Here is a 10,899-nt window from a genome sequence, read left to right as displayed (position 1 = left end):
AGGAGTGAACACCATTGTAAGAAAAGGTGTGGCCTGAGGGGCAAGAAGAAATCAAAACAGCAAGAGTGAGAGTGAATATGGGGAAAAGACTTCACAGGCAATGGAGGTCAAAGGCACGCACAGAAGGCCCGATTACATAAGCCTTGAAGGTAACAGGAGGGCTGGATTCAGGATTTAATCCCCAGTGCTGGGAAGCCACTGGAAAGTTGTGATCAGGGTGCACTGTGACCTGAGCTAAAAGGATTACTCTGGATATTCTGTGGAAAACAGACTTCAGTGTGGAGGGGGAGTAGGAGGGCTGCTGCCAGTCCAAGGCAGCAGTGCTCAAACCCGAGCTGCATCCGTCACCTGGAGGACTTGCGGAAACACATATGGAGCACGTCCACAAATGGAAGCAGCTGATACACACAACCTAGGTCAATCTACTGAGAATTATGTTGAATAAAACAGTGATAATCCCAAAGGTTACTTATTCCATTTGTGTAACTTTCTTGAAATGAGTTATACAGACAACAGATTAGATTACTAGTTGTCAGGGGTTAGGGGTCGGGTAGGGAGAGGGTGAGGACGGTTGGCTATAATAGGGCACCACGAGGGACCCTTGTGGTGATGGAAACGTTGACTGTATCAATGTCAACATCCTGACATTGGTATGTCCTATCCATCCTACTCGATAATTTTGCAGTACGTCACCATTGGGGAAAACTAGGTAAAGGGCACACAGGGGTCTTTATCATTTTCTACACTGTATGCAACTCCGTAATTGTCACAAAATAAGTTTAATTTAAAATAATGGTTGAAGTAATTAAAATACACACAGAGCCCTAGCCAGGTGGCTCAGCTGGTTGGAGCATCGTCCTAATACACCAAGGTTGTGGGTTTGATCCCCAGCGGGGATGCATATGCGAGGCAACCAATCGGTGTTTCTAATATCAGGGAGGTTAAAAAAAAAAGTAAAATAGACAGAGATTGCTGGGCCTCACCGTTTTCATACCTGAAAATGAGCACTTACAAGTTCCTAGGTGATGCTAGTCTGGGATCAGCCGAGAACCAATGGCTTAACAAAATAGTACCTTGGGACAAGTATTATTCCTATCTTGTGGAAGGAACTGAAACGTAAAGAATAAAGGACTTTCCCATTAAGGTAGGAACTAAGCGGCAGGACCAGGACTCGATCAGGTCCTCTCAGCTCAGTGCTTTTGCCCAAGCAAATCAAGGTCAGGAATAATCTTAAGGACTCTCTAGTGTCGAGCACAAAGTAGAGACCAGCATTTGTTGAAATGGATTGCACTGCCCTAAACACTAAAATCTAACAAAATATAGGAGCTTAGCTATACCCATTTCACAAATTTAAGATACACATACACACATTAAGGTGTGTACTAGTCTCATCTCTTATCCTGTCTTGAACAAGGGCTTAAACTGTCTTCCTTAACTTCCTGAGATGTGAGATCAGGGAAATGACCCCTTACAACTTAATTCTGGTTTATTTTCTTTAAAATCTACTAGGCTGTATAGACAGCTACAAGTTAACACCTAAAATATAATACCAGTCATGTTTACTATCCATGTTAGTGTTCTATAGAAATTTATACCTGCTATAGCTTTACTTCCTCAATTTCTAGAAATCCTAAATGAGAAAGAAAATGTATACCAAAATTCTAACTGAACAAAAAATCGCTGACACCAAAAATTAACAGAAAGGAATGATGTGTGGTTGGGGGGAGGGGGGAGGGTACAGTGGAGAAAGAGCCAGTCAAGCAGTTCTATGAGATTTAAATCTAAGTATTGTTTAAACTGAAAGTTTTTGGGGTCTTTGTTTGTTTAGCAAAATCATACACACAAGAGATGATATTGAAGCAATTATATTAAGCGCTTACCAAAAATGGTTTTCTGGCAGTTAGCTCTCAAAAATTCCATTTTAAAACCCACTTCAGCAATAAGCCTCAGCAACAGTCTCCTACACACCGCCCCCGCCCCCCCACCCCGCAAAGGTAACAGAGTTCGAGGACACATGTCTAAACGGCTAAGAGAGGTTTTCAATAGAAACGAGGAAGGACTTCCTGGCGATGACAGCTGTAGCCGCCTCGACTGCGTGCGTGACTATCATCCGCAGACACTGGATGTTTAAAACACTGAAACCAATGGGCTCCTCCCAAACCACGCCACACCGTAGTTCAGGCCTCCTTTCCTACATTAATTACACTTCCCAAAACTAATAAATCTATTCTGTCAGAATTACGGAAAAAGTTAAAATTAAATAGGCTTCAAGTACAAGTAAAACTCCCAGGAAACCTGGATCTAGAACTGAGAACTAGTTCCCATTAACTGCCTTTTCTCCTTTCAGAAAGTAGAAAGTGCTACTTTTGTGTCTGGCTCTCCCTGTATCGTTTCCAAACACCAAGGGAAATCTTAGACTCACGTTTGACTCACAAATAAACCAGACCTACACTCCCCAAAGTCATTCCCACCAACTTCCAACAGAGCCACAGAACCCCTATTTCTTTCTGTCAGAACTGTATTCTCACCATCCAGGGCAGGAAGTAAGGGCTCAGTGTTTCACAAAATTGAGGGCCATTTCTACTTTTCCTACCTGAAAACATCCCAAGGAAGTTATTAATTCAATACACAGGGAAACTGGAATCTATGTGTTAAGAAATGAAGTTGGAAATTCTGTAACTTATCAAGGTCCTTCTCGGCACAAATATAGATTCCCTGTTTTGAAAAAGTACTAAGTGGCTAAATGTTTACCTAACAGTCCTACTGAGTACAAGTCAAAAAGGACTCAACACAGAACATTGTCAGAGACATTTATTTTGATACAGTCTACCATTAGTAGGTCAGTAGAGGTTCCACTCTGCCACAGATGCACCCGAGAAGAGCCCTGTGCCATTCACTTGCTGAATGTCTGAACGATGTCCCATCTCTTATCCCAGCCAGAGCGCACGCCTTCTGTGTTGTTACTGTCCATTGACTGCTTCCAAGTCCAGGTGACCAAACAGTCCTCTATCCCCAAAGTAAGCTAAAATGTTTGTGAAGAGGAGAAATAAATTAAACCCCAAAGTAAAAACTTCTTAAACATAGCTTAAGAACTGGGAGTTTTATACATTCACATCTATGTTTACTCATCTACCAAATTCAGAGTTAAGGATAAATCTCATTGAAGAAAAAAAAAAAATCAAACATAGAGACCTATATTTAAATAAATACAATTTTGTCTGTTTTGAGAGTGGTTACCTGTTATATAAACAAAAAAGAAAATATAGGTTGAGGTCAATAAAAGATAAATGATTAATTATTTTCATTAACATGAAGGACTGATGAACCCCCAAAATAAAGCTATTATTATTACTAGATGCAACATCAGTAAAATTAAGAATCACATTTACTGAATGCTTTCTATGGGTCACACACTGTGCAGGACGTTTACAACTAATTACGACCCCTATTTTAAAGATGCCAAAACCGAGGCTTTGAAATGGTCCCACGTTGCAAGTGGCTGAGTGGGATGGGACCTAGCTGCCCTTTGCCATTAGTCCACATGCATCCCAAGAGCAGTCAGCCTCCATTTCTGTCTCAGCCAACTCTTACTCCAAACGTTCCAGCCACTAACTAGCTCAAACTCCTGAATCATTTGCTGACTAAGCAACAGGATCCAGGAAAGAGACATGAGGTGTTTCATTTCTAAATGCTGTTGATTAAAAATGTGACTTCTAGTAATATGGCAACAAAATGGCATCACGAAACAATTTGAACATTCTGTAAAGTTTATTTTTAAAAGTATTTTCCTTTTGTCTGAGAAAACACTCAATATGCATCTATTTCCAATTTTCAAGTGTATTAATATTTCCCATTAAACCCCAGGTATTTCCGGATACAGGTAAGATATGAAAATAAATTATTTATCTATTAAGATCTCCTTCTGAATGGTAGTGAGCATCCCAAATAAAGACAAAAGAAAATTTTCCACGGCCTTATACAAATAATGGGAACAATGATTCTCTCAGTTAACCTTAGTATTGATATATTTTGCCTAAGTAATGTTTTACTAAGATATTCACCTTATTCATTAGAGCACTGCATTTTTGAATAAGGCATTCATATCAACAAACATTTGCTGAGCACGTAAATGCACCATACCATCCTGAGTAAGAAAGGGCATAAAAATGAATGTGGTTCTAATCCCAAGGAACCCAATGAAACAGACTAGTAAATCATGAACTATATTATTTACAGAAGTATTATATAAATAAATTCATATGCAAACAACAAACTTTACATTAACAAACAATAAATTTCACATTAATAAGAACCTTAGTGGATATAATTCTGCGTGTTCCAGGGTCCAGACTAGGCAACCCAGAGGGGCTCCGCAGCCAGTTTCCCCAGCACGGGCAGCGCAGTCCATGAAACGCTGTAACTGGCTAACCCGTCTGGGCACTCAGTCAACTGTCCCCTAAACACAAGGGCTCCTGGAAGGAAACCAGAAGATGCCCTTAGTAACAGAAAAGAGTCAGCACCAGAAAGGAGAGGAGCACCAAGAGGACAATGAGGTGAAGAAGTGAAACAAGAGGACAACTGCTTCATCCAGTCTGCAATTAGGGTCAACTCTTGGTGCGACAAATGAAGCCAAGAGGACAACAGAAGGGTACATTCCATCCCCACCTCTAAATCCTGGGGCACCCGGGGCACACAACAAAATGCTATTTTCCAGCATGCAGGTCCAATCTAAAAAATCGTACCACGAGATGCTATACTTTAGATCCCAGTCCAAAAGACCACCAAAAAGTTAAGATCAGCTGATTGATTCAGCACTTGTTGGCAGCTACTTTAGGTGCTTACAGGACAAAATATAATGTAAGTGCCATAATATAAGGCAGAGAATAACAGAAAAGAACACTATAGGAACATCAAAAAAAAGAGTGATTTCAGCTAGGACAAGAGGAAAGTAATTTAAGGAAGAGGTGACATTTGAGATTGGGCTTTTGTGGACGCAGGTTTTCATTAAGGGGAGCCTGAGGGGAGGAAGCATTCCAGGCCAACCGAGGACCGGCACAGAGACGAAGGCACGGAAACACACCGTTCACTCAGGGGTGGCAAGCAGTGTCTTGCAGCCAGAGCGCAGTTCTCACAGGAGGAAGAAATGAGGTAAAGGAGGTCACACAAAAAAGATTAAAAGTTACTATTAACAGTTTACTGCTCACATACTACTTGCCAAGTACTGTTAATACTTCACATACAATATTCTTAATCCTCATGGCAATCCATATGAAGTAGATATTATGCCCAACTTATAAAAGAGGAAACTTCACCTTACAAAGGGTAATAGCCCCTTGGGGAAAGTTACTTGTTAGTAACTTCCAGTGCTTGGAAAATGTTCAGTTTGACCAGCCAGTCCGATCTCTGATGTTTCCTAAGGTAATGTTTCCCCAAGGAAACAACTCATATAAGGTCAACAGCTAATAAATAGCAGATACATTATCTCAAATCCCCATTTTTAAAAAAAGGAAATTGGCAATGAAAAGAGTAAAGCTGAAAAAAAAAGGAACTTGGTAGTAATCTCTGAAAGCAGTTTCAAGAAGCCATAGAATAAAGGTTAAGCATACAAAGTTAGAGGGAGGAGGGAAGTGAAGAAAGGAAGCTGTGAATGAAGACTTTATTAAAGCATTTTATTAGGGAAAAGAGAATACAGAAATGGACATGTTGCAGGCACATCTGATGGTAACTTCAGGGGAAAAAAATGCTTTTTCCTCTTAGAAAAGAGGCTGGCAAGGCCGAGGGGGGTGGAGAAAATTCCTATCAGATTGCACCGGGCTGAGTACAGTCAGAGGTAAGGCTGCCTGGGGGAGGACACATGACCCAGTGGAAAGAATGTAGTCTTTGGAGACAGGCATATTCCACCCCCTACCAACGGTGACCTGCTCCACGGGACTTAAGTGACAATTAGAAATACTGTATATAAAGCACCTGAAACAGTGGGCGACACATTGTTAAGTGACAGCTAATAATACTGCTATTATTATTTTCTGCTCATTCTAGGAAAAAAGCCTTAGAGTAAGGAGTTGGAAGAAACAGAACACCTAGAACAGCCAGTGAAAAATCCGTGAGGGCAATACACAAGAATGTCTGTAACACAGAGGGTCAAGCTGAAGTCCCACAGCAACTGTGCGGGGGGGGGCCCAGCCATCAGAGAGCCACGATGATCAGTCCCTCCTACAGAGCACACCTGCCTGTTCTAGATTCTGCCTTTACATGTGTGTATGTGCACACATGCATGTGAATGTTTTCATGAGTATACACATACACATGTGTGTCAGTATATGAATAGCTATACTCTGTGTACCTGTGTATGTGTGTAGTTTTCGCAAATGCTTATCAAACACAGGCAAGTTTGTTTCTGAGAGAAATTTGAGAGTGCATTTTCAGAGCCATAAGTGTTCACACATTTGACATATTAATCCCATGAGAAGTAAATAAATCAAAACCTATAAAATCTATGCCCTTAAAAATGTTCACTATATTGTTATGTATAATATTGAAAAAGCAGAAGAACCTAAGTAATCAACAACTAAAAATATATGGGATATCAACTCTACTTTCAGGTGAAGAATATAAAATCCTAAGTACTCTTATTAGAATGATATAAAACATGGTATTTATCTGAATAAAGACAGAAACATGGGAAATTAAAAAGTTTACCTTTTAAAGGGGTAGGATAATAAATTAGTTCTTTTTTTAAAAAAATATGCTTTGCTACAGATATAACATGGTACAGTAAGTAAAAATTAGGACAGGGCGCAAAAGTACTTACCTGCTAACATAAGCTAAACTGGTCTGCATATTGCGGCAGTTTTCCAACCGCCCCAAACTGTATCGACTAGTAGAGCTCCATGACAAGGCCTACCACTACTGTTCTTTTGCCTCCCACTGATTCAGTACTAATAGGTGACCATTTGCCCTGAAATGTTTACTCGTAAGAACAGTACCTCAAGACAGTCGGTTCAGGCATTCCAGGATCTGCACCCCTCTTAAATCCTGGAAGAGAGGGGAAGGGAGAAGAGAGAAAGAAAATAAGTACTAATTAAAACCCCAGCAGACAAAAAATTACAATCTTTATTTTTCAATAACTCGGGCAGCTAAAATGATATCCCAATCTACCAGCTTTATCTAGATCTACCTGTGCTACAGAACAGGTTCCAATCTTCACTAGAGACTGTGCACAGGACTGATCGGCAGGGAGGACAAGCTACCTTCTTCCTACTACACACAATCCGGGCAGCAGCCCTGAGCATACGCTGTCTTTCATTATTAGGCACTACCCAGAAAAAAGATAGCACAACCACCAAATCACACTGTATGAAGGACTACAAAAAGCAAAAGTATTTTCTTAAGAAACAAAAAAAAACTGAGAATATCTTATTTTATCTTGAACCTCTTCTTATAAAGCGCTCAAGGACTGGAGACAGAAAAAAGAAAAAACATTCAAGTTCTTGTTAACCTAATTAAGTCAACACTCTTATTATAAGTGCAATTAAATAAACATTTTATCATTTAAAATGTATTTATTAATTGGAGAGCATAGGTTAATTTGCTAAAATAATTGATTAAAATTACAGTTGTCATCAAGAACTGTGAGGGGCATAAAATTTTACCCCATATTCAAGACAACAAACGAGCCTGCCAGTTTCACTGATGCTAATAGAAGACACGAGATTCCAAGTCAAAAAAAAGACACTGTATTACTCCGTTATACCTGTAGTGAGAGTACAATCATTTAAGAGATAACCCTGCAGTTAGGGGACCAGAATCTTTTAAAATAGGCAGTAGCATGTCTCCATTTTGTTCTGGAGGGAGGTACTATTTTCCAAGGCTGTTCAATCTACAAATGTCCTTAAACAGATAATATGGAGCAAAGGGTAGCCAGAGCCTCTCTTCAAGATCTGTAGAGATTCAAGACACTGTGGAAAATTGTCTTCCAACAGGTGACTCATTAAAATCTTTTTGTTGGTAAATGTCCAAAATGATTGTTTATTATGTCACTGTCTTGTTTTATAGCACTATAATCCCACTATACTCCCTGAAGCCCTAAAAAGGTATATTTTAACTTCAATTACACAAGAAATTCAATCTGCAATTGCAGGTTTTTGTGAGAGGTGAGGTGGAGGAAAAATAAATAAATAAAACCTAGGAACTAGCTTAGACATAAAAAGGAGCTATAGTGTAAGAAAAAAAGACAATGATTAACAAGGAAGTACTGAAAAGATAGCCTTAACATCAGTCTCAACCTGAGCTAGATGCTAGGGTAAAAGTCACTGTAACAGCAATCGTAAGAAAGAGAATAAAGCCAATGTGCGCAAAAAGGAAAACAAAGTCGAGGATGGAAAAGAAAAGCATCATCTACCCTTCAGACCGAAGCCCTTGATACACGGATTGTAGCAATCAGCTATAGCGTTCTGGAAAGTAGGAGTCTCAAAAAGAGGAGGGAAAGGTAGGCAAAAAGACTTACAAAGCAGCTAAGAAATCACAGGAACAAAGAGAGCAAGAGCAGGTTAAAACAAGACCCCATATACACAATGGAAAAAGAAAATGGCACAGGGAAAGGGGAGAATCAAAGCGCCCCTCCCTTTCTTAGCTAAAAGGACAGCTAGTCCCAGTGTTCCCTTCTACCATTTGAAAGTTGGGGAGTGGAGAGTGGGAGAAAGACGAGGAACAGCAAAGTCTGTAGGCTGCCAATTATTTACTCTTAATACTTGATACTTATACAGAGTCACTAAAATATGGGAGAGTAATGCTTTAAAAAGTGTTCACAGTAAGGGAGGAAAAAGATCTATTTAAGTCCTGAATACTTGAGTATTCCCAACTTATCAGCTGGCTTGTAATTCAGGGGGAAATAGTAGCCACAACTGGCTGAACAACATCCAGCACAATCAAAGGCTCTGTCAAGATTAAGCATGTACTTTGTCTTAGGCAATGCATGACTCCTAAAACAGAGAAAGCAGCAACTTGCTAAAATCATAGGATTTTCAAGTGTGAGTTTTAGGAAATGCCAAACTTGCTGTTCAAACTGACAGTGCTGGGGCTTTCCTATCCACCATGTTGCCAGAGTCTGGCACTAAGATTAAAAAGAAAAAACTACCCAAAGCTATAAACACGATAAAGTCCCAACGTGCAGCCCCAGGCGAACGTAACGGCCTGAGCACTTACAAGTCTCTGCAGTAGAGCATCAAGTTGAAGAGTATGGCCCTTGACGTCCCATTGCTTGAGTTCACAGCTCCCCCCAATCTAATAGCTGTGCGGCCTTCCGGCAAGGAACAGAATTTCTGTATGACTTGGTTTCCTCGCCTGCAGAATGGGTTCTATAATAAAAATCATCCACATCCTACTTTGCACAGTTTAGAAGGCACGCTTGCAGGCAGTGGCCTATCCCTGACGTCTACAGGCCTCTTTCTAGTTAGGCCCACCTGGACAGGTGAGCACAAACGCCCTAAAAATCCACCTACTGCCAAAGAGTGAAATGTGTAGCTTTCCCATACGTCGGGCAGCCTAACTCTTCCAGCCATCCTGAAAAGCCAGTCAACTCCGTTTTTCAGATGCAAAAACAGAACGGGAACGATTGCATGACTTTCAACAGACCGTTAAAATACTAAAAGGTAGAACAGGAAGTCGAACTCAAGGTAGATCAACCCCACTTGACCAGAGAGCCTCGAAGGACCCGCAAAGCGTGGTCATGTTTCTCTCTCCGGCGCTGGAAGCCAAAGATGGAGTCGCAGCCCCCGCACCCCTGTCCCTCCCGTCTCCTCACAGGTTCTTCGCCCACTGACCCAGGTAAATCACGAGAGGGATAAAGCCCCAGCGGATGGCAAACTGGCCGCCCTTAAAGAGCTGCTGCAGCCTCTGCTTGGCCTCTTTGCTCAGCTTCACCATGGTGACGGCCCAGGCGGCGCAGCAGCGCGGACCCACGAGACCGGCGACAGCGCCGACAGTCCAAAAAAGGAAAGAAAATGCGCAGGCGCCAAACGCGGCTTTTACGGCAAGAGTCGTGACGGCGACGGCAGAGGTCGTAATTCATCGCCGGCAGGGTGTAACTATAGGCGCGTGCGTGGTAGATTCCTCTCGCTGGAGACCGAGGTTAACCTTTAACGTTTAGGAATCGCCTGTTTTTGCTGGTTGCAGGGCACGTAAGACGCTGTTCCTTCAATCCGAAACGCCCTCTCTCTTTTCACAGTCTCACTGGGTTTCTATTTTACTCTATTTTAAGACCTTTTTTTAAAAGAGTGAATTTGTTTTCGGAGATTGGCGAAGGGAAGAAGCAGAAAGAGAGAGAAACATCAACTGGTTGCCTTTTGTGGGCCCCCAACCAGGGACCTGGACGGCAACTCAGGTGTGTGCCCCGACTAGGAATCGACCTGTCAACTCTTTGGTTCACAGGCCAGCACTCAATCCAATGAGCCACACCAGGCAGGGCTCTTACCCAATTTTTAAAGTACATCTCCAGGTGTTCCTTGCCTCACATAGAAAGAACATTAAATTCAAAAGGACTGGTTTTTAGGATAAAAGATTAAAGATGTACATTCTACAATTTCCTTGAAGGCACCATATTCTCTTTTATCTCTTGGTGTTACCTCTGCCAGAAATGCCTTCCCACGCCCCTTTTTAAGGTCCAGTAGAGTTATCGCCTCCAAGATGAAATCGCCCCTGTCTTGCCCCTGCCCCTGTGCAGGGCAAGATGAGCACTTCCTCGTGGTGCCCCGGCTCTGGTTGACTTACCAATTATTTACACGCCTTCCTCCCTAAATAGACTACGGGCATTAATCTTATATCCCCAATGACTGTGTATATAACAGTCGTGGAATTGGTGAATGAATTTCATCAGGAACTAACAACCTAAGTAATCGAGTT

The 10,899-nt window shown here is 41.5% G+C and overlaps 1 protein-coding gene across 1 annotated transcript; it reads right to left on the bottom strand.

Moving 5' to 3' along the window:
• Positions 1-2,792: 2,792 nt before the first annotated feature.
• On the bottom strand, positions 2,793-9,995 carry TOMM7 (translocase of outer mitochondrial membrane 7). Its single transcript, XM_054564517.1, has 3 exons — positions 9,822-9,995; positions 6,987-7,035; positions 2,793-3,022 (listed from the first exon to the last, which is right to left on the bottom strand). Exons 1-3 carry the CDS (start codon positions 9,922-9,924, stop codon positions 3,007-3,009), a joined length of 168 nt encoding a protein of 55 aa, XP_054420492.1. The 5' UTR covers positions 9,925-9,995; the 3' UTR covers positions 2,793-3,006.
• Positions 9,996-10,899: the final 904 nt, after the last annotated feature.

The sequence above is a fragment of the Pteronotus mesoamericanus genome, unplaced genomic scaffold (assembly GCF_021234165.1).
Source record: "Pteronotus mesoamericanus isolate MK-2021 breed Mesoamerican mustached bat unplaced genomic scaffold, CSHL_Meso_final scaffold_85, whole genome shotgun sequence".
In the NCBI taxonomy this organism is placed as follows: Eukaryota; Metazoa; Chordata; class Mammalia; order Chiroptera; family Mormoopidae; genus Pteronotus; species Pteronotus mesoamericanus.
The sequence above is the reverse complement of the archived record's forward strand: the minus strand, read 5'-3'. Positions and strand labels throughout refer to the sequence as shown.